At 41.7% G+C, this 24749-nt stretch overlaps 1 protein-coding gene across 5 annotated transcripts in view; it reads left to right on the top strand.

The window, feature by feature from the left end:
* The window catches only part of dock3 (dedicator of cytokinesis 3), an 889649-nt gene that overhangs the window by 753592 nt on the left and 111308 nt on the right, over window positions 1-24749 (top strand). For all 5 annotated transcript variants that reach the window (XM_072582733.1, XM_072582732.1, XM_072582735.1 and 2 more), the window contains 3 exons: window positions 9730-9790; window positions 10229-10322; window positions 19834-19982. In XM_072582733.1, coding sequence (XP_072438834.1) covers window positions 9730-9790; window positions 10229-10322; window positions 19834-19982 — 304 coding nt within the window. The remainder of the gene's footprint in view (window positions 1-9729; window positions 9791-10228; window positions 10323-19833; window positions 19983-24749) is intronic.

Here is a 24749-nt window from a genome sequence, read left to right as displayed (position 1 = left end):
ACTTGTGTAGAGCTTAAAAGTAAGAGTGAGGCTTTTAATTATATTGATTTAGATATTGAGCAGAGTAGGTCAGGAATAATCCTTATATCAACAGTCCTATTTAGAGAGTCCAACTTATACCCATGTCATTTGTATGAGGTAATCACAGGGGGATGATCATTTACTAAAGAAGAAGCAGACCAATTGCAAGCACAATTGACCAGTTGAACCCCTTGGGCTCTCCAACTAAATGATAGTTTTTGTTTATGTGTGATAATGAAACTCTCAAATTAGAGGATAGTTTAAGGAAGAATAGAACATGAAAATATTGAATATGGAGAATCACATGCTTAAGTTCTCATCCTTATGTGACCCAAAGACCATAAAACCTTAGTGACATTAATCTTTTCTTCATTCTGATGCAGCATATTTCATTATAATTTTCTGGGTCCGGGTAAGAGTTGTCTTCCCTCAGCTTCGAAATGATAAAATATAAAAGGTTGCTAAAAGTAGTGTGACTCCTGAAACATTGGTTCTTGCGAAGATAGTAGTTATAGGATTCCATTGTCAAATATTTGATGTGGGATTCTTTATGCTATTCATGTCATGTAAATATTCTTTCATTGTAGGATAGTACACCTCAACAAGTATGCATGAGAAAAGGTTTTGGATTGACCTTGCTAGCTTGAAATAAGTTTCTGAAATTAATTTTTGTGGATGCAAGTCACTAACTGATTGTTTTACAAAACAAATGCATGTTTGAACAAATTGCTGAGGGACTTAGAGGAGGAGGTGGCTCGTTATTCTAGGTTTTATACCAGGTACTGTATAGAGGTTTGTCTTTCAATTTATTTTGAAATTTTGACTGCATATATGAACTTTATTTTTTCTTATTATTTGAATAGAGAGAAGGGAATGCATTAATTGTGTACCAATTGTAGTTAATAGCAGGTAAGTGGTAGACATTAACTGGGGATTCACTATAAATAAACACTGACTCAAGTTATGATTGTTGAATTTACAAAGATGCAATGTTGTGTAAATAAACGTTTATAAAAGTGTTTTAAAAAGTATTTTTCATTCGCTTTTTTTTAAATTCACTGGCAAGGCCTACATTTATTATCCATCACTAACTGTCCTGGAGGAGTTGGCTGTAAGCTGCCTTCTTAAACCACTGCACCCCTTCAGACCTAGGGACACTAGTGGGGCTCTTAGGAAAGTAATTCCAGAATTTTGACACAGCAACAATGAAGGAATTGGAATATAGTTCCAAGTCAAATAGTGTGTGACCAGGTGGGATAAGTTGTAGGTAGTTTTGTCCTGACTGCTCTTATCTTTCTAGATGGAAGGTTTGGAAGGTGCTGTTGAAGGAGCCTTGATGAGAGATGCTACATTGCAAGTTGTAGATGCTATGTGCTGGTGGCACTCGCAATCTGTGGTGAAGCAGATTAATGTTGATGGTAGTTTATGGGTGCCAGTCAAGTGGTTTGCTTTGTGGTGGATGGTGTCAACTATTGCTGGAGCTGCACTCATGCAGGCAACTGGAGAGTACTCCATCACACTCCTGGCTTATGCTTTGTAAATGGTGAACAGGGGCTACGGAGAAAGGGATGAACTACTCGCTGGAGATTTCCTAGCCTCTGACCAATTCTTGGCTGGTCCAAATCTGTTTCTGGGCAATAACATCTGGATATTGACAGTGAAGACTCAAGAGTGGTGATGACGTTGAACATTAAGGAGCAATGGCTAGATTCTCTCTTATTAGAAATGGTCATTGCCCAGGACTTGTGTGGCACAATGTTACTTGCTACAACAGCCCAAGCCTGGATGTTGTCCAGGTCTAGCTGCATATGGACACAAATTGCATCAGTATCTAGGGAAGTTAGGAAGGAGGCTGGAAGAACATAGCAAGCCAGGCAGCATCAGGGCATGGAAAAGTTGACGTTTCGGGTGTAACTCTTCTTCAGGACCGGGGGTGAGTATAAGGGGAGCTGCAGATAAAGGGGGTAGTGGCAGGGACAGCGTAGTGAAGTGGGATAGGTGAAGACAGGTCGACTGGTTAGTCAGTGGGAGGAATGAATCTGGTTGGTGGCAGGGAGCAGTGGAAGGGAGTATCTAAGGAGTCATGAATGGTGCTGAACACTATACAATCATCAACAACTGTTCCCACTTCTGACCTTATAATGGAAGCAAGGTTATTTATGAAGCACCTGAAGGCAGCTAAGGGATCTCAAACATTTTCTTTGTCATTTGTGATGAACGTCCCAATTTTCTCCAGTGTGAGTTTCAATCTGTAAATAATGATGGGTGCATTGATTCAGTTCGACATGGGGAAATCATTAGATTCATGTCCATGTGTTCAAAGTGTGTGTGCTTCTTTTTTAAAATACAAAACTATTTTCCCTCAGCACCCACTATAAAACATTAATCTGCTTGTAGTTCATCTACGTATTCATGTTTGCAGTTATTTCTTTGTGTTGCTATTCACTCAACATTCTTATCTCCCATGCTGCTTCATGCACAGCCTACCCAACCTATGCATTTCTTCTCAGGAGTTTTTAAATACATGACCAGTTCTTTATAAGCTGTCAACAAGTATGCTTCCCAAGGTGCAATAAGTAGTGAATTAGTCAAGTTCATCCCTAGCACAATATTAGACAATGTAAGAGCACCTTGCTTCTTCAAATAGATTCAAATAAACAAATAAGTGCTTGTTCAATAGAGAGTGCAGGAGGACATGCCAGGAGCTGCATTAGGCATTCCTAAAGATGAGATGTCAAGCTGGTGAAACTACCACATATGATACTTATATGGAAAACATGCATAAGCAGCAAGTGATAGAGCTAAGTGATCCCACAACTAACAGATTAGATCTAAACTCTGCAGTACTGCCACATCCAATTAAACAACTCATTGGAGGAGAAGACTCCAAAACATCCCCATCCTCAATGATAGATGAGCCCAATATTTAAGTACAAAAGACAAGATTCTGAAGCATTTGTAAAACTCTTCAGCTGGAAGTGCCAAATGAATGATCCATCTCGGCCTTCTCCAGTGATCCCCAGCATTACAGATACCAGTTTTCAGCTCATTTGATTCACTTCACGTGATATTGAGAAACGGTTGGAGGCATTGGATACTGCAAAGGTTATGAGCCCTGACAATATTTGGGCAGCACAGTGGCACAGTGTTTAGCACTGTTGCCTCACAGCGCCAGAGACCCGGGTTCAATTTCCGCCTCAGGCGACTGACTGCGTGGAGTTTGCACATGGGTGGGTTTCCTCCCACAATCCAAAAATGTGCAGGTTAGGTGAGTTGGCCATGCTAAATTGCCCGTAGTGTTAGGTGAAGGGGTAAACGTAGGGGAATGGGTCTGGGTGGGTTGCGCTTTGGCAGTTCGGTGTGGACTTGTTGGGCCAAAGGGCCTGTTTCCACAATCTAATCTAATCTAATATTGGGGAATAACACTGGAGACTTGTGTTCCTGTAAGTGAGTAACGAAATGTTTAGTTTGCATAAGCTTGATGTCATACACGCATCTGTGTATATGTAGTTTCCAGAACCTGCTTCTGACATTTCTACATGTAAACAGTGGTATGTAACCTGCCAGTTGTCTATGAGTGATCTCAGCTGACATTGGTAAAGGGTAGGAAACTTAAAAAGCCTTTGGACACCAGAGTACACTGGGGATAAACACCCGCGTCAGTAATCAGAGCAGCTGATTGGATAAAAACAATGACTGCAGATACTGGAAACCAGATTCTGGATTAGTGGTGCTGGAAGAGCACAGCAGATCAGGCAGCATCCGAGGAGCAGTAAAATCGACGTTTCAGGCAAAAGCCCTTCATCAGGAATAAAGGCAGAGAGCCTGAAGCATGGAGAGATAAGCTAGTGGAGGGTGGGGGTGGGGAGAAAGTAGCATAGAATACAATAGGTGACTGGGGGAGGGGATGAGGGTGATAGGTCGGGGCGGGGGGGAGGGTGGAGTGGATAGGTGGAAAAGAAGATAGGCAGGTCGGACAAGTCATGGGGACAGTGCTGAGCTGGAAGTTTGGAACTGGGGTGAGGTGGGGGAAGGGGAAATGAGGAAACTGTTGAAGTCCACATTGATGCCCTGGGGTTGAAGTGTTCCGAGGCGGAAGATGAAGTGTTCTTCCTCCAAGCGTCTGGTGGTGAGGGAGCGGCGATGAAGGAGGCCCAGGACCTCCATGTCCTCTGCAGAGTGGGAGGGGGAGTTGAAATGTTGGGCCACAGGGTGGTGTGGTTGATTGGTGCGGGTGTCCCAGAGATGTTCCCTAAAGCGCTCTGCTAGGAGGCGTCCAGTTTCCCCAATATAGAGGAGACCGCATCGGGAGCAACGGATACAATAAATGATATTAATGGATGTGCAAGTAAATCTTTGATGGATGTGGAAGGCTCCTTTAGAGCCTTGGATGGAGGTGAGGGAGGTGGGTGGGCGCAGGTTTTACAATTCCTGCGGTGGCAGGGGAAGGTGCCAGGATGGGAGGGTGGGTTGTAGGGCGGCGTGGACCTAACTAGGTAGTCACGGAGGGAACGGTCTTTGCGGAAGGCGGAAAGGGGTGGGGAGGGAAATATATTCCTGGTGGTGGGGTCTTTTTGGAGGTGGCGGAAATTTCGGCGGATGATTTGGTTAATGCGAAGGTTGGTAGGGTGGAAGGTGAGCACCAGGGGCGTTCTGTCCTTGTTACGGTTGGAGTGGTGGGGTCTGAGGGCAGAGGTGCGGGATGTGGACGAGATGCGTTGGAGGGCATCTTTATCCACGTGGGAAGGGAAATTGCGGTCTCTAAAAAAGGAGGCCATCTGGTGTGTTCTGTGGTGGAACTGGTCCTCCTGGGAGCAGATACGGCAGAGGTGGAGGAATTGGGAATACGGGATGGCATTTTTGCAAGAGGTAGGGTGGGAAGAGGTGGGAACAGCAAACCTCTTATACCAATTCATAAAACCAAGTCATTGAAAGCAACAGACAGGAAGTACCCTTCTTAAGAAATGTCATAAAATAAATTTCTAGAATGCCAATATTATGTTGAATGGTCAGTGGACATTTTGCAAATTAGACACTAATGCTGGAGTGTCACTCCTTTCTGTTATTATCTAACCTGTTGTGACAGGGGTGCCTGAAATCAAATGGAATTAAGGAATAAGGGATAATTATATGTAAAGTGAGTGCTAATTGAGTGAGAACATGACTGGGTGTGATATATGTGGAGGTCGTTCTGCTATAGTGTGTGTTTCATTATTGCGAATTTGCTATCACACATTGATGAATCGAGGACACTGTTTCTATAGAACGCACTTTTAAAACATATGTTGGCTGTAACACGACTACATCGCCAACACTTTAAGCACTGTTCCTAAAGCATGATTTTTCTATAATGCGGGGTTACACAAGAATACAAATATTGCATAATAGAAGAACTACCTGTATGGGGAATTTATAATCAGTGCAATTGGAGTTGGTGGTGTGACAGCTGGGATAAGACTCTGACGAGAAAAGCATAAGCCTGGACTCCAACTGATGTTTAATGCTATCTGGAATGTACAATGGCTGAAGCCTAATTTTTCCAACCATTAGCTACATGACTTCACAAACCAAGGAACACTTAACGAAAGTGAGTGGACAGTTAACAGCTACACTTCAATGTCGATAGAGGATTTTAAATTATGTATACTCTTGATATTATTCCAAGTAAGAAGTGCTCATGACAGGGCCAACTTACTTAAATATGTAACAGATCCACAAGGTATAGGAGCTGAACAAATACAACAAATTCAAATGAGATTTTCTAGAGCTATTCATTTTACCATTTTACAGTAAGGTCAGGTGCGAAGCCATTATGTTTACTTTATGTACTTGTGTATATGTCAATCTCATGTATAAATTGTCCTCTTATTTTGGCCAAAAACATCTGGTATTTTTCATCTACCTCGTATATAAGTTGACCCTAGTTTTTCAGTGGTCTCTTCCTGACTATCCCATAATATTTGTGATACATAGTGAGAAGAGTTTTTTACTGTGAATATCTGTTTTTTGATGTAAAGGATTTATCCTATTAACAGTTTTAGCAGGTCTTTTTTAAATAAAATACTATCAGTTGATTTTTTTTTTATTTTACTGCTCCTCTTTTTATTTCATGAATTGTGTTTTGTACAAATAACCTTGGTAGATGGCCTGACCACCTGCTGGTATGCCTATTAACTTTTGTACATATGTACATGGACCTACATGCCCTTTACAGTACTGGCGACTGGAATACGGTTTATCCTACCCCCACAACTGAGGAGGTGTGAAAATTTCCCATTTCCTTACTTAAGCTGGTATATGTATATTCACATGTTGGAGAGGAAAATAACACTGAAATTACCAAGGTTGGAGACAATAAATTCAGATGTAAAGTACATAAGAATGCATTTCAATAAACTTCTTGTGGCTGAAGAGAGAAGATGGATTTCTGATTGCAAAGCTGAAACCAACTGAGAAAGCTCTGCCTCTCAAAGAGCACTTAATGACAATCCAAATTAAATTGAAACATTTGAACACTCAAAACTCAAAGGATAGCTGCAATTTTCACTAGTGCTGAAGATTCAAGGCGTCAATTTAACATCTGTGGGTCTCCATTTAAAATGTTGTGCATCACGTCGCCCTAAAGGCTTTAAATAGCATCTTCCTTTCATCTTCCTGTCATACTGGACACTTTGTGTCTGTATGCTTGACTTAATGTCTTTATTATTTTTGTTTGGGGTTAGCAGATAATAAATATGTTCTCTCTTTCATGCAAGAACACTTTAACTTCTAATTGGTTTCTTGCTGCTACTGTGGAAATTAGCTAAATTTTAATTGAACTTACTGTATTAACAAGAACTTAAGTCTTTGTTGCAGCCAATGGGGAGGTTTAAAAGAGGGGAGCTAAATCTTAACCTGGCCTTAACAAAAAGGAATGCTTGGAGTATGGGATAGTCCCACAGAATAACCAAAGAAATGGAAAGAGGAAAATATTTTTTTTCCTTCAGAAGCTACTAATTTACAAAATGCAAAAAGGTTTTCTTTTGAGTCGGCAATATTAAAGTGGAAACTAAGATGTTCATATTTCAAGATGTTGGTTCATAAATCTGTTCAGCAATGTTATTACACACCCCTGGAGCAGGTGGGACTTGAATCCAGGCCTCCTGGCTCAGGTATGGACACTACCATACAATACCCTATGTACAAGTTCCTTTCCACACTTCAGTTCTTTTACAATATAGGCTGTGATAACTTACAGAATGTTGTGGTTGATATCTTAGCAGAATTGGGTGTGGCTAGGCACTGAAAGGCAGAGTTCCACCTGAAAGCTAGGCAAACAGAAATTGCAAATCAGGTGATTAAGCATCTAGAGATTGAAATTTAAGGTGTTGAAGTAGATAAATTAAAATTGGAGCAGCAGAAATTCGAACTAGATTTCCAATAGGAAAACAAAGGAAAAGAATTCCAGGAACAGGAAAAAGAGACAAGGAGAGACAAGAATGACACTGGAAATTTACTGTAATTTAACTGTAATGAAATGGAAAAGGAGAAAGAGAAGCAAGAAAGGGATGAAGAAATGGAGTTTAACTTGAAACATTTTGAGCTGAGAGGGGGAATCCTAATGTGCCATTGAAGTCACCTCTGGTGAGGAAACCACCCTAATGCAGATTTAAGGATTATCGTATTCAAATTTATTCACATCAATCCCCATGTTTGATGAAAAAGAGGTTTCTTTGTCTCTTTTGAATAATAAGTACTGTAAAGTGGCTAGTCCAACAATGATGTGGATATGCCAGCATTGGACTGGAGTGGACAAAGTCAGAAGTCACACAACATCAGGTTACAGTCCAACAGACTTATTAAAGTCTTTTGGAACACTGGCCCTTAGTCCAACAGTAGACACTGCTGTTGCAGTGTAGGACAAGAAGATTTTACTAAGTTTACTCCCTCTTGTCTGAGGGGAGTGCAACTAACTAGAGGCAACGCAAGGTTCTGTCTTAGATGTGTACCAGTTAGTACCAAAATAGCCTAACCATACATAACAGAAATTTGAATGGCTTAAGCAGCTTGTTTTTGACTGTTAATTGCAAATACTTAAATTGGAGCCATTTGCCAAAATGTTTGTGAAGTAATTGTTCTTGTGGAATTCAAAGTCTCCAAACCCTTGCCAATTTCATAAACTCAGATAGACTGTGGTCTTGAAACTTTCACACACCAAAGGGAGATAAGGGAGAAGTAAATACCCTCAGACAAGCTGGAGAGAAAAGGAAAGTGATGCAGAAAAAGCAGAACTGTCCCTGACCATTAAATGATGCGATCTGGACAGGAAACAGCTGGGAAACCACCCTGAGTGCTTTCACTGCAGGAAGCCCCACTATTAATAGAAAATTATACGCAGGCTACTAGTCTCTGCAACATTAAAGATGGTCAAACAGGATCATGCTTGGTATTGGATAAACATCAACACTGGACGTTTGACAGTATCAAGGAAATACTGTCTTCAGCAACATTGTTCTGCTATGCTGCAGACCTATCCACTAATTTCGCACAAGTAACACAATTAGAAATCATGTCTTCAATAGCTTTGGAGACTCACAGCCACCAAACTGAACTGTGAACTTGGTTATACCAGGTGCCCGATGTTTTTATTGAGGCCTTTAGGAATGATGACTCTTCTATTATTGACAAACAAGACATCCAGGAGTCGCACTGTTAAAAGTACTGCTTAAGAATACAGTAGCTAGAAACAACTTCAGACCATCTTGTAGCACAGAACCCACATATCTATGTGCACTTGGGCTGCTCAAATTTCCTCCAGCTTCAGGAAGGTTGCCAAGGGTTCTTCTCCTTAGGTGTTCAAAATAATGAAGGGTCTAGACAAAGTAGGGAGAGAGAAATTGTTCAGGTTGGCTTAAGGATCAAAACCAGAAATCCAGATTAAAGGCAATTGGCAAAAGAGCCAAAGGCAATATGCGGAGTACCATTTTTTATGCATCTAGACCTGTCACGCACTCCCTGAGTGTGCAATGGAGGGATGGATATTCAATTGCAGCTTTCAAAGAGGAGCTGGATAAGCATTTGCAGAGCAAGCTTTCCAGAGTTTTAAGGCAAGAGTGAGTCTGGTGAAATTTCTCTTGCAGTCAGTGGCGTGGAGTTGACAGTTGTCATCTTCTGTACTATAGAGTCATTGGGATGTACAGCATTGAAACAGATGCTTTGATCCAACTCGGCATGCCAACTAAATTAGTTCAGTCCTATTTGCCATTTGGCCCATATCCCTCTCAACCCTTTCTAATCATACACCCATACCAAGGCCTTTTAAATATTGTAATTGTACCAGCCTCCGTCACCACCTGTGGTAGCTCATTTCATACACCGCCCTCTGCGTGAAAACGTTGCCCCTTTTGACCCCTTTTATATGTTTCTTCTCTCACCTTAAATCTATCCCCTCTAGTTTGAACTCTCCTACCATGGGGAAAATTCTGTGATCTGTGTAAATTGATGACCTCTGGCACTTGTATGTTCAATCATTTGATGAAACTTGTAGATGTAATTATCCATGAAATGAACTCCGATCAGGTGTGGCATCTTAAGTCTGCTTCCATGCAGAAAGTTAACTGTGTAGTATCAGAACTGAAATCCTGTGCAGAAACTACAATTCAGAAGCTACTAATTCCTGTTATGTGACATGCTAAATTTTTTGAACTCAAGCGCCTTTCTTCTCCTCAGGGACTGTATGAAAGGGGATGAAACTGAAAATAAGAAGATTGGCTGTACTGTTAATTTGCTGGTAAGCAAATAATTTTCTTTCTGCTTAAATTTTATTTGTACTCATAACACAGAGTGCATTAAAATGTTTTAGCAATTTTGGTACCCAACATCAGCAGCAAATACTTTTAGGTCAAGCACATCTACAGAGTTAAGATTATCAAGCATTTTGCACTTAAGTGCCTCTGATGGAGCATTAGACGTTCTCAGTGTAGCCATGTCAAGCACATTTAGGTCAGATACAGTATAGGTTAGGCAAAGACACCATCTCATCAAAGACATTCAGGGTAGGTACAGAATGGATTATATATAGATACATGCTCCCAGGGCAGTGTTGTTAGAGACATTTAAAAAATCAATGGGCAGGAATTAATACGTGAAGAGCGCCTAATTTAAAATGATCTCTTTCACTTGCCTGTTCCAATTCCAGTATGCTTACAGATATTTACATTTTTTTCAGAATTTTTACAAATCTGAGATTAACAAGGAGGAAATGTATATCCGTTACATCCATAAACTGTGTGACATGCATCTTCAGGCTGATAATTATACAGGTAAGAATCAATAAGCTTGTTCCTATCTATATTTTAAACATGACTGGATGTTTTGGATAATTTCATCCTAGATTTATTGTACTTCTGGTCACTTTTCTAGTGATTTTTTTTTTAAAAAGGAGGATCTACATCTCTTCAAAAAGAATCTTAAAATATGTTCTTCTGTTTTACCATGTCCACCATTCAGCCTCACTTTTAAAAGTTGAATAGTCAATATAGTGGAATCTTTATTCTTTAATTCAGGCTTGATGAATAATGGAAATTATATCATGAGTGTTTATATTTTGTCAGTTTCACCCATTTGATGACATTCTAGGCTCAGAACTGAAGGTTGTCATTTCAAGTATCCACAAAGAGGTACTGTCCTTAAGATGTGATATTAAACTGAGGACATTTCCGATGGTTAAAGTGAATGTAAACAAAAAATCCCAACAGAATTAACAAAAAAAAAGCATGGAGTTCACCTCCCATTCTAGTTAAAACTCTGTCCTGTACCTGCAGTACCTAAAGCAGTTTATTTGATTATCATGTTATTTGTTTGGTATGTGTAAAATAGCAACATTTAGTGGTAATGACTGCATTTCAATATTTAATTGCACGGAAAGTGCTTTGACATGTTTTGAGAGATGTGACAAAGAACTTTATAAATGCAAGTTAAAACCATATGATACAGAGTGAAGATACAAAGGACCTGAAGTAAGCTGAGGACCAAAGGATCCCCAATTAGTAACTTCATGAAGTATCTAATGATCAGATTTTATTTGAAGATTTCCAATGGTGAGATCCTTTCTATTCAAAAGGTCCCATTAGTGTCACTGTTCTCTTTAGGTAGGGTAAGACATTGATAAGACTCTTTGTGGTTTTCAGATAGCTGACTTTGAATCATCAGTTCTGTGTTCTGAGATATGTGGGAAATATCTACATCAGAAATGAGTTTGCACTCAACATATAACATAGAAACCCAATAGAAAGGTCTAGGTTTCTACATCAATTGAATTTGTGAACATGATGACAGATTTCCATTGGTAACCAAAATGCAGACTGATCTGAGGGATTCATGTTTCCTAATTCTGAGATACAGCGAGAAACTCAGATCACAGGGATCCTAAAGATAAGACTAAAAAAACACTCAAAAATATGGAGGGTAATTATCTAATGCAATGTTCTCAGTCAACAGTAGATAGATAGAATTCAGTTTTAAGATTTTGAAGTGTTGAGCCTTGGCTCTGCAACACTGTTTTGGTGGTCTCTGATAAACTGTGAGCTTTCATTATCCATCACAGATTAAAATTTGAGGATCTAAATTGCTATTAAATGGGATCGCTTTCAAACCAGGCAAGTTGAATTTGATTGGTCAGGGAATCACAATCAGGATTCAGTCCTTTCTTCCATGACAAAGGTGCAATGTGTGGAAACATTGCTTTCGCTCAACAAAAAACAGGGCCCTGTGCGTGAACAAATGTAGCTTCTAAAATATGCAAATGAATCATACTGCAAGCCTGACTGATAATCTTAAACTGGTTTCCAGTATAATTCTTAACGTAGTTAAGATTATTTAGTACATGTAAACCCAAAGCAGAATCGCATCTAATATTAGAGACTAGGGTGGAATCTTCCCAGCCACTGAACAACATGGCCATTAGTGAAAATTTGGGAAAATCAGGTGAGATTAAGCAGTAAGGAGGTTCCTGACATCAAAAGCAAAAGGCGAAAGTGAGGACTGCAAATGCTGGAGATCAGAGTCAAGATTAGAGTGGTCCTGGAAAAGCACAGCAGATCAGGCAGTATCCGAGGAGCAGGAAAATCGACATTTCAGATCAGCACCACTCCAATCAAAAGCAAAAGTCCCATTCTCCAACCAAGTGTAGAACAGCAAGTTGAGAAGCTCGGTATTGAGCAGCAAGATACCTGCAGTATATATTAACGCGCATTGATATTATTAATTCATCATCTCATTTATATGCAGTTTGCTATTCTCTCATCTGTTGGACAGAAAGTAGACAGCAACAGTTCCTGACATGACAGTCAGGGATTAGTCCAGCAACCTCAGCTCTCTACTTGCTCCTCTAGCCATCCATTTGGACACCATTCAACAATATTTCAGGGCAAGCTGCGCAGGTAGATAGCAACCACACACATATACCCAACCCCCACCCCCACCCCCACCCCCACCCCACACCTCAATCAACATTGGCTTCCACAGATACCAGCATCCCTACACCCCCATGGCACATCGCCAATACGCATGTATTATAGTTCTGCACTGCAATGGCGCACTTTGGAGTGCACCAACACCTTTCATTGGCATGCTGTTTCAAGGGTACACCTCAAGGTTCCTCACTTGCTCTCTGAGCACTGACTCACTTTACTTGGATGCTCATAGCATCTCTGCTTTGCCCTGCTATATCTTGCTTTTTTGCACTTTTCTCCCACAGCCAGAGTTTACAAGCTCACAATATTTTGGTTTTGTTGTGCCTTTTAATGCAAACACAAAGCCATGCACCTTGTCATGGTTGCAGAAGCCATCAGTCAAGGCATGGATAGATTGTTGTCACTATACAATGCCTATCTCATATCTACACTATGTGCCACTAACGTAAACAGTGAACATACTGAATGTGCAGTATTTAAGTGGTCATGTCTCAAAATCAAAGAGGAGTAATCCTCAGCCAAATTAAGGGAGGCACCCTTCTAGCATACCTTCAGTCAGAGGGTCTTGGCACAAAAGATTAAGGGCAGCCTGTGATCTCAGTCCTGTGATTTGGGCACAGCTAATTGACTGATGATGACTCACCAAAGCCTGTTTATCATCTTCAAGACACAAGGCAGGAATGTGATGGAATGCTCCCCAATTGCCTGGATGTGTGTAGCTCCAACACTCAAGAAACTTGACAGCAACCAGGAGAAAACAGCCAGTTTGATTGGCACCACATCCACGAGTATCCACTCCTTCTACCACCAAAATATAGTAGCAGCGGTGTGTATTATTTTCAAAATGCACTGCAGAAATTCACCAAAGATCCTTAGACAGCACCTTCCAACCCTATGATCATTTCCATCTAGAAGAATAAGGGCAGCACAAACATGGGAACACCACTTGCAAATTCCCCTCCAAGTCAGTCACCATCCTGACTTGGAAATACATCGCCTTACCTTCACCATAACTGGGTCAAAACCTGGAATTCCATTCGCAGTGGCATTGTGGGTCATTATACAGCATATAGACTGCAGTGTTTCAAGATGACCGCTCACCACCACCTTCTAAAGGGCAAGTAAGGACAGCAATAAAATGCTGGTCAGCCAGTGATGCCTACCTCCCATGAGTGAATTAAAAAACAAGGATCAGGGCCCTTTCCTCATAAGGGATGAGAAGCCAAATGTTGCAACTTCTTCACTTGTCTTGGCCAAAGAAGGGCAGAAAGAGCCCTTTTTCTCCTGGAGTGAGACAAAGGGCAGGGGGTTTGAGTGACCTGAAAGTAGCTAGCACAGCAGCCAGTGGTGGTGCAGGTGTCCAGGTAAGTGAGTCAGCAGCACAAAGACTGTGCAGGATTCGTGATGTGGGGGGGATTGGGTGGGTAAGAGTGTCTGAGGGCAAATATGGTACGCAGTAGTGATGCTTGGTAGAAGATGTGTGCTGTAGAAGAGAGACTGAATGTGAGGTTAAAAAGAAGAGAAGATGGGACACTCAAACTTGCTGGGTAGAGAAAGTTATTGATTTTCTTCCTGCCTTATTGACATTACTCTAGACCATGAAATCAGCACTGACCCAGGAAGCAACCCCAAGCCTAATTGGCTCTGTCTGATATCACAGTCTCCTCTGCTGGTCCTGAAGGAAGAGAACACTCCTCTGCACCACCTCAACCCTCAGAGCCTGCAGGTTCCTGTCAGCAAAATGGGATGGTAATTTTCCTCTGACATGTCCTGGGCAATTCACATCAAGTGTGTAGTTCAGCTCTGGTCTGACAGCACTTGACCTGCTGCATAGCTTGGATTTTATAGTACTGGTGCCAGAAATTCCAGAGGTCCAGCAGTGGTGAATATTTCTGCCTGTTTTACGGGGGAGAAAAGGACAAGTGGGTGCAATAGAGGTGTGGTGCATAGGTAATAAGGCAAGTTGGGGAAGATAGTACAAGTAATCTCAGATAGCCTCATGGAGAGAAACCCTCCATGAAACTTGACAAAATTGGCTATTAACTGATTTCTGGTAAAATTAACCCAATGTTTTGAGTGTTGAAAACACAGGCTGGCTGAGCATGGTTGTCATGCCGCCTGCTGTGCGCAGTTATTGCAGGCCTGTTGCTTCATGAAATTTTCTGAAATGAACGAGTTGAAATTTGAAATCAGATTCAGCAGCCATGAGGGCAGTTGAGCATTAGATATTTATCCATACAGATGGGCTCAACAGGTCATCAAGAGAGAGAAAGTTTTAGTACCAGACTAATTCTATGTTTACAGCATCTGCAAATTGCCTGCACTTTTTCAGAAGGACTGCAGCTGATTTCCTGCATCTCTGATATTTCTCAGAACACTTGGGTTCTGCATGAAATGATCATTCTGGTTTTGTTTTTATAGAATTCAACACTTAACGTGGCTGTTATCCCAAACTGTCAGATCATGTTTCCATATTCAGTACTAAAACAAAGGAAAACTCCACAGGTTTGACAGCATCTGCAGAGAGAAAATGAGTTAATGTTTGGAGTCCCATGAAGCTTCATTAGAACTGAAAATAGCTTGGAAAAGGTGGTATTTATGCTGATCACCAGGTGAGGGGGAGTGAATAGAGAACATGGAGATGGAGCTGAGAGAGAGAAGGGATAAATGAAAAAGCAAGCTGAGATAGCTGTTGATAAGCAGTGAGAGAGAAAATGGTCTGGCTGTACAATATAATGGAAGACCAAAGAATGTGGATAGAGGATAACTGACATAGAGGACGGTGATAGTGTTCTGAAATGGCAAAAGATGAGATGTTCCTCTAGCTTCCGTTAAGCCTTGCTAGAGCACCATAGTAGACTTGAGTCAGCAATGCTGGCATGGAGACACAATGTTCTGTTGCAGTGGTGGGCAACGGGTAGCTCGGGGTCATTTTCACAGATCAAGTATTTGGCAAAACAGTCACCCAGTCTGCATTTAATCTTCCCCGTGTACATTATGAACTGTGAATACAGTAGATTAGATTTAATGAATTGCAGATAAAATGCTGCTTCACCTGGAATGTGTGCCTAGAGCCTTAGATAGTAAGGAGGGATGATGTAAATGGGCAGGTGTTGTACCTTCTATGTTTGCATGGGCAAGTGGCACAGGTATTGTGAGAAGGTATTGGGATGAGTGGACCAACATGTCCAGAGGAAATGATTCTCCTAGAATGCTGACAAGGGAGGGGAGGGGAGTCAGTCTGATGGTGGCATCCTGCTGGAGATGGTGGAAATGGCACCTAATGGTAATTTGGGTACAGATGCTGGTGGGGTGGAAAATGAGAACAAAGGGAAGAACAACCTATCATTGTTTTGGAGGGGAGGAATGGGGTGAGGGCAGAAGTGTAAAAAATGGGTCTGACACAGCTTAGGGCCGTATCACCCACAGTGGCAGGCAATCATCAATTAAAGAAAAAGGTGGACATTTCTGAAGCTCCCTTGTGTAAGGGTGGGACTATCAGAAAAGATAAGACAGAGATGGTGAAAATGGGATAATGGAGCAGAATCCTTATTAGAGTTTGAGGATGTAAATTCAAGGTAGCTGTGGGAGTTAGTCGATTTGAAATGGTTATCGGTGGTGAGCCGATCAGAAGAAATGGAAGCAAAGATGTTGTGGAAGGGAAGGGAGGAGTCACAGGTGAAGGTGAGATGAGGGTGGAAATCAGAGGCAAAGTTGATTAAATTATCCAATTCCGGATGAGAGAGAGAAGCAGCACCAATGATGTTGTGTTCTACGTAATGTTCTGCATAATCCACAAAGAGACAGGCATAACTGGGGCCCATGCAGATACCCATGACTACACCTTTGATCTGAAGAAAGTGAAAGTTAAATATTCAAAGTAAGAATGAGCTCAGCCACTCAGAGGGGAGTGGTGATGAATGGGGCCAATTCACATCTTCTGTCAAGGAAGAAACGGAGAGCCCCAAAACCATCCTGCTGGGGAATGGATATGTAAAGGGATTGAACATCCCTGGTGAAGAGGGGTTGACAGATGCTGGTAAACTGGAAATTTTTAAAGCCAGATAAAGTGTTAGACATATCATAGATAAAATTGGGAAAGGACTAGATAACAGGAGATAAATTCAAGTCAAGAATGGAAGAAATTGGTTCCAAGGGCCAGAGCAGGTTGAAACAATGGGTCTGCCTTAACAGCCTTCTTTGTAGATTTTGGGAAAAAGTGGACTCCATAAGGTTGAGGGACTCAGAGGTGAGAAGCTGTGGGAGGTAGATTCCCAGATAAGATGAGGTTAGTGCCCATCATGGAGACAATAGCTCGATGTTCAGTGGTGGGGTCATGGTCCAGGGAGAGATAGAATGAGGTAGCCGCAAGCTCGCACTCAGCTTCCTCAAAGTAGATGCCACTACACCAGGTATCACCTTTATTGGCAGGTTTGATTATAAAGTCAGGGTTGGGTCTGAGAGCATGGAGAGTAGTAAATTCAGCAAGTTAGGTTCAAATAGGTGAGGGAGCCGAGAGCTTAAGGGAAGCAATGTCACATTGACAGTCCTTAATGAGCAAGTCAAGTACAAGTAAGAGACCAGAGGGAGGCATCCAGGTAGAGGGAGAGTGTTAGATGTAGGTGAAGGGGCCTTTGAGGTGGAATGGGACGAGAATCCCTGCCCAAAGAAATAGGGCAAAGAGAATAAAGCTGACTGAAAAAGATCTTGACATTGTGTCGTACCCGAAATATGCTGAGGTGAGGGGATGAGGAATGAAACAAAGTCCTTTGCTGAGTGCAGAACCTTTAAGATCAGTGGGGAAGGTCAGAAGGTGTGGTAAATGCCTGATGAGGTAGAGCTAGAGGAAGGGATGGAGTTAGAGGGAAGGAGAAGAAGATTTGAGAAGAGCCTGGCTATCTGAGTTGTTGCAGCTCGCACTCCTTAATAGAGATGTACAGCATGGAAACAGACCCTTCTGTCCAACTTATCCGTTGCATATGGCAGTGTGTTACACTGAGTATGGATCTGAGAACAACTGATTGAGGACTGCTGTACATCATGGAGATATATATGTTTCTGAATGGATTTAAAATACGAAGGTGAAACTTCAGTGGGAATCCATATGGGGTAAGTCTGAGCTGAAGGCAGTCATCGAGGAATGAGATATGGCTATGAAAGCAAATTACGACAAATATTCAGTATTGGGCTAGTCCAGATCTGCAGTATACTCCTATCCATTGTCTTTCAGCCAAAGTAATTACCTTTATAAATGTCTCAACTTATTCATTTGAATGGCTCCAATAGTTCCAGGTCTGATGATGTAGGAAAAGTCTGTAATACTTCTTGAAATAAGCAGTCTAATTCCCCTATATAGTTGATCATAGCTGAATCTGCAAGAGAAGTCAGGCTTTTTGTGAGCTTTTGTTTTTACAAACATGTTCAGTTTTAAGAGGAGAATACAGTTTGCTACAAAGTCTATGATATAATTGTAGTGGTTGTAATGAGGTCAGCCAGCTGGACTCATAGAATATGTCACTGATTGTGGCTGTTAATCTGATCCAGACAGGAGCCCTGGCTGACATAAAAAGCTTGTGTCAGAGATACTGACACTCTGGTATATGATTCTATATGAGACAATACAATAGTTAAGGACTGGTCATGTGTAAATAAAAGGTGACTTGGTGATGGGATACCCACCTCTGTGGAGTTATTTCAATACATACGTTTGTGACAATGGAAATATCTTAGAATTCAGTTCAGTAGAAGTTTCAAGGACTGTGGTAATCTCTTAATCTTCATACTGAATAACTTCACACTGTAGGGTATTCTGTAATTCTAGAAAAGTCTTAGTATCAGCAAACAGAGAAGATGTAGCATGTGATGGCAGCAAAACCAATTCATCAAAGGCTCATATTTACAACCTTAACTTAAAAATTAGTCCACTGCACAGATAGTCCTAGATCTACTCCACCAAAAGTGCCATAAATCTTCAACTGTCAAATATTTAATTCCTACCACCTAGTTAAAAATGCTCATATGTTTTTACAAGAGCACCTTACACACACTTAGGGCAGAAGAGAGAAAGTTTAAGACGTGTAAGATGTAGATTGAAAGCAACTTTGAGAAATTACTCAGTGCTAAGACTAAAAGTAAAGGGAAATGGGAACATTTTGGGGAGGAAGTCAATAAGTCAGATTAGCTAGTTATACTCACATTACTTTTGAGATCTTGCTGTGTACAAATTGGCAGTTGTGTTTTCTATATTATTGAAGTGTCTGTGTGCAATCATAAAATCATGTGGAAGCAAGCCACTCAGGCCATCGAGTTCACACTGATCCTCCAAAACACATCCCACCCACCCACCCCCATCCTAACCCTGTAACACTGCATTTCCCCTGACTAATCCATCCAGACTGCACATACCTAGACACTATGGGCAGCCAGCTGGACTCACAAAATATGAGTTCACTGATTGTGGCTATTAATCTGGTCCAGGCAGGAGTCCTGGCTGACATTTAAAGGTTAATTGTCAGAGATTTAGCATGGTCAGTCCACCTAACCTGCACATCTTTGGGCTCTGGGAGGAAACTGGAGCACCCGGAGGATACCCAAACAGACACAGGGAGAATGTGCACGAAACAGTTGCCTGAGGGTCCAGGTCCCTGGCACTAAGGTCTGCAGTGCTAACCATTGAACCACTGTGCCATTAAGATCGTATTGATGCCACCACAATCGCAAGTTATTTTTCTTTGTGGGGTCAGAATTTGCCCTGTGGTCAGAAACACTGCCACAATGAACGGTAGAAAGACTGAAATATGAGAGTGAGTATCACTCTCTGAAATTTGGAATTTTCTGATTCTTCCTTCGTACGAGTGTATAAAAGTACCATTCAGTGTATAAATGAAGCAGCACTGGCTAAGTGGGTCTCTGGTTCAATTACCCATTCATACTGAATTAGCTGTTTACATCCAACATTTCATTCTTATTAGAACCTGAGGGGAAAAAGCCAGCCAAAGTGCCAGCTCCTCTTCTGTGTCCTATGGCCTCTACTGGAAAATCCTGAGCAGGATTAGAATTTTTTTTCCTTGCCCATTCCTATTATTTCAGTTGTTTGCTCGTACTTGCTGACAAATGCATGTAAAGAATCGTTTGGTGAAGTGCCAGTAGACTGTACACCTAGTTCAGCAATTAATCTCAAGTTGACAAGTTCAGAAGTGTAGAGGAGAAAGCATTCTTTTCAAATGTTGATAATCAGAGGTGTAAAGTAAAATGATCTCATTGGTGAGTAAATAATGAATACTTTTGAAAATACCAAATTCTGATTTCGTTTCAAAGATTTCTTGAATTGATTGCAACTCTTATTTGTTCTTTTCTCCAGAGGCAGCATTTACACTAATGCTATACTGGGAACTGCTTCACTGGGAGGATCGAACCTTGCGAGAGTTCCTACACTACCCAGCCCAAACAGAGTGGCAGCGTAAAGAAGGACTATGCCGACAGGTTATCAACTACTTCAACAAGGGCAAGGCAAGTGTTTCTGTATGGTTCTATGGTCTATATCAGCCAGTCAAATATGAGCAAAAGAGCAACTGGCAAGATATTAGGACCCCTTTAAAAATCAATGAGATCATCTATGTCATAGAGGTGTACAGCATGGAAACAGACCCTTCGGTCCAACCCGTCCATGCCGACCAGATATCCCAACACAATCTATTCCTACCTGCCAGCACCCGACCCATATCCCTCCAAACCCTTCCTATTCATATACCCATCCAAATGCCTCTTAAATGTTGCAATTGTACCAGCCACCACCACTTCCTCGAGCAGCTCATTCCATACACGTACCACCCTCTGTGTGAAAACGTTGCCCTGTAGGTCTCTTTTATATCTTTCTCCTCTCACCCTAAACCTATGCCCTCTAGTTCTGGACTCCCTGACCCCAGGGAAAAGCCTATTTACCATATCCATGCCCCTCATAATTTTGTAAACCTCTATAAGGTCACCCCTCAGCCTCCGACGCTCCAGGGGAAACAGCCCCAGCCTGTTCAGCCTCTCCCTATAGTTCAAATCTTCCAACCCTGGCAACATCCTTGTAAATCTTTTCTGAACCCTTTCAAGTTTCACAACATCTTTCCAATAGGAAGAAGACCAGAATTGCACGCAATATTCCAACAATGGCCTAACCAATGTCCTGTACAGCCGCAACATGACCTCCCAACTCCTGTACTCAGTACTCCGACCAATAACGGAAAGCATACCAAACGTCGTCTTCACTATCCTATCTACCTGCTACTCCACTTTTAAAGAGCCATGAACTTGCACTCCAAGGTCTCTTTTTTCGGCAACACTCCCTAGGACCTTACCATTAAGTGTATAAGTCCTGCTAAGATTTGCTTTCCCAAAATGCAGCAACTCGCATTAATCTGAATCAAACTCCATCTGCCATTTCTCAGCCCATTGGCCCATCTGGTCAAGATCCTGATGTAATCTGAGATAACCCTCTTCGCTGCCCAATACACCTCCAATTTTGGTATCATCTGCAAACTTAGAACTGTACCTCTTATGCTTGCATCCAAATCATTTATGTAAATGACAAAAAGTAGAGGACCCAGCACCAATCCTTGTGGCACTCCACTGGTCACAGGCCTCCAGTCTGAAAAACAACCCTCCACCACTACCCTCTGTCTTCTACCTTTGAGCCAGTTCTGTATCCAAATGGCTAGTTCTCCCTGTATTCTGTGAGATCTAATCAGTTTCCTATGGGGAACCTTGTCGAACGCCTTACTGAAGTCCATGCAGATCACATCTACCGCTCTGCCCTCATCAATCCTCTTTGTTACTTCAAACAAAACTTAATCAAGTTTGTGAGACATGATTTCCCACGCACAAAGCTATGATGACTATCCTTCCAGCAGACATTGTTTTTACCTATCCTTCATCAGCCCTTGCCTTTCCAAATACATGTACGTCCTGTCCCTCAGAATTCCCTCCACCGACTTGCCCACCACTGACGTCAGGCTCACTGGTCTATAGTTCCCTGGCTTGTCCTTACCACTCTTCTTAAACAGTGGCACCACATTAACCAACCTCCAGTCTTCTAGCACCTCACCTGTGACTATCAATGATACAAGTATCTCAGCAAGAGGCCCAGCAATCACGTCTCTAGCTTCCCACAGAGTTCTAGGGTACACCTGATCCTGGGGATTTATCCACCTTTACCTGTTTCAAGACATCCAGCACTTCCTCCTCTGTGATATGGACATTCTGCAAGATGTCACCATCTATTTCCCTAAAGTCTACATCTTCCATACCCTTTTCCACAGTAAATACTGATGCAAAATAATAATTTAGTATCTCCCCCATTTTCAGCAGCTCCACACACAGGTCACCTTGCTGATCTTTGAGGGGCCCTATTCTCTCCCTAGTTACCCTTTTGTCCTTAATGTATTTGTAAAAACTCTTTGGATTGTCCTTACTTCTATTTGCCTAAGCTATCTCATGTCCCATTTTTTCCCTCCTTATTTCCCTCTTAAGTATACTCATACTTCCTTTATACTCTTCTAAGAATTCACTCGATCTATCCCGTCTATACCTTACATATGCTTCACCTTCTTTTTCTTTACCAAACCCTCGATTTCTTTAGTAATCCAGCATTCCATATACCTACCAGCCTTTCCTTTCACCCTAAGAGGAATATACTTTCCCTGGATTCTCGTTATCTCATTTCTGAAGGCTTCCCATTTTCCAGCCGTCCCTTTACCTGCGAACATCTGCCCCCAATCAGCTTTCGAAAGTTCTTGCCAAATTCCGTCCAAATTGGTCTTCCTCCAATTTAGAACTTCAACTTATAGATCTGGTCTAAACTTTTCCATCATTATTTTAAAACGAATAGAATTATGGTCACTGGCCCCAAAGTGCTCCCCCACTGACACCTCAGTCACCTGCCCTGCCTTATTTCTCAAGAGTTGGTCAGATGTTGTACCTTTTCTGGTAGGTACATCCACAGACTGAATCAGAAAATTGTCTTGTACACACTTAACAAATTCCTCTCCATCTAAACCCTTAACACTATGGCAGTCCCAGTCTATGTTTGGAAAGTTAAAATCCCCTACCATAACTACTCTATTATCTTACAGATAGCTGAGGCCTCCTTCCAAGTTTGTTTCTCAATTTCCCTCTGACTATTAGGGGGTCTATAATACACTCCCAATAAGGTGATCATCCCTTTCTTATTTCTCAGTTCCATCCAAATAACTTCCCAAGATGTATTTCTGGGAATATCCTCCGTCAACACAGCTGTAATGCTATCCCTTATCAAAAATGCCACTCCCCCTCCTCTCTTGCCTCCCTTTCTAACCTTCCTGTAGCACATGTATCCTGGAACATTAAGCTACCAGTCCTGCCCATCTCTGAGCCTTGTTTCTGTAATTGCCATGATATCCCAGTCCCATGTTCCTAACCATGCCATGAGTTCATCTGCCTTCCCTGTTAGGCCCCTGCATTGAAATAAATGTAATTTATTAGTCCTACCTTGTCCCTGTCTGCCCTGACTGTTTGACTCGCTTCTGTTCTCAACTGTACCAATCTCAGATTGATCTCTTTCCTCACTAGCTCCCTGGGTCCCACCCCCCCACCTTACTAGTTTAAATCCACCCAAGCAGTTCTAGCAAATTTCCCTGCCAGTATATTAGTCCCCTTCCAATTTAGGTGCAATCCATCCTTCTTGTACACGTCACTTCTACCCTAAAAGAGATTCCAATGATCCAAAAATGTGAATCCTTCTCCCATACACCAGCCCCTCAGCCATGCATTCATTTGCTCTATCCTCCTACTCCTGCCCTCACTAGCTCATAGCACCGGGTGTAATCCAGATATTACTACTCTCGAGGACCTCCTTTTTAAATTTCTGCCTAACTCGCTGTAATCTCCCTTCAGAATCTCAAACTTTTTCCCTTCCTATATCGTTGGTTCCAATGTGGACAATGACCTCTTGATGGCCCCTTCTCCCTTGAGAATATTCTGCACCCTCTCTGAGACATCCTTGATCCTGTCACCAGGGAAACAACACACAATTCTGTTTTTTTCACTGCTGGCCACAGAAATGTCTGTGAGTACCTTGGACTAGAGAATCCCCTAACACAATTGATCTCTTGGAACCCGACATACCCCTCATTGCATTAGACCCAGTCTCCATACCAGAAACTTGGCTGTCCATGCTACGTTCCCCTGAGAATCCATCACCCCTATATTTTCCAAAACAGCATACCTATTTGAAATGGGTATATCCACAAAAGACTCCTGCACTAGCTGCCCACCTCTCTTACCTTTCCTGGAGTTAACCCATCTATGTAACTGTATCTGAGACATCCCCCCTCCCCCCTTCCTATAACTGCCATCCATCACATAGTGTGGCTGTTGCAAATTCCTCATTGCTTCTAACTGTCTCTCCAACTGATCCATTCAATCAGATAAGATTCGTAGCCACAGCATTTATGGCAGATATAATCTGCAGTAACCCTTAACCTCTCTTTAAACTCCCACATCTGACAAGAAGTACATATCACTCTATTCAAAGCCATTTTTGCTCCTTCACAATCTACAGACCCAGAAATTAACACTGTCTTATTCCTCTACAAACACTGCCCCAGGCTAAATTAATAGTTATAGCTTATATTTTAAGTTTAATCAAGAGATATATCTCCAAAAACATAATCGAGAAAGAACACACTCTACTCACTACTGCATATTCTCTGTAGGCCATTCTTAAAACAACAATTAACTTATCTGATTCTGTGCTGTGAACTTGGCCCAACAGTTCCTCCAAGGTTAGTTGTGAATTTCACTGTTTGTTAATTTTCCCAGATGCACTCCGATGTCCAACGATACATGAATTCAAACAGCAAAGGCAGTAACTGTGCAGGTTCTCTCTCTCTCTTTCTCCTGCAATGACCTCACCATGTGTGTCCCATGTCTGTTTTTCTCCCTTTTAAAACTGCTGTTGTTTTGACTTTTTTTTCCAAAAGTTCCAAAACAATGCAACAGCATATGAAACAGGCAATTGCTGCTCCTGGAATTCAAGGAAATCACCTCCAGCATCTAAAATACCTCAAAGTAGAAGCAGCTGTTACAGCCAGAAATTTTTCCTGTCCTCCATCTTGGATTACCCAGAATCCGAGTGTGTGGAACCACCGGAGATCGGAGAGATACTAAACCAATATTTTGCTTCAGTATTTACTATAGAGAAAGACATAGAAGCTAGGGAACTTGGGAAATGAATATTGACATCTTGAAAAC

This window comes from Chiloscyllium punctatum, chromosome 12 (genome assembly GCF_047496795.1).
Source record: "Chiloscyllium punctatum isolate Juve2018m chromosome 12, sChiPun1.3, whole genome shotgun sequence".
Lineage (NCBI taxonomy): Eukaryota > Metazoa > Chordata > Chondrichthyes > Orectolobiformes > Hemiscylliidae > Chiloscyllium > Chiloscyllium punctatum.
This window is presented reverse-complemented; position numbering and strand designations above follow the sequence as displayed.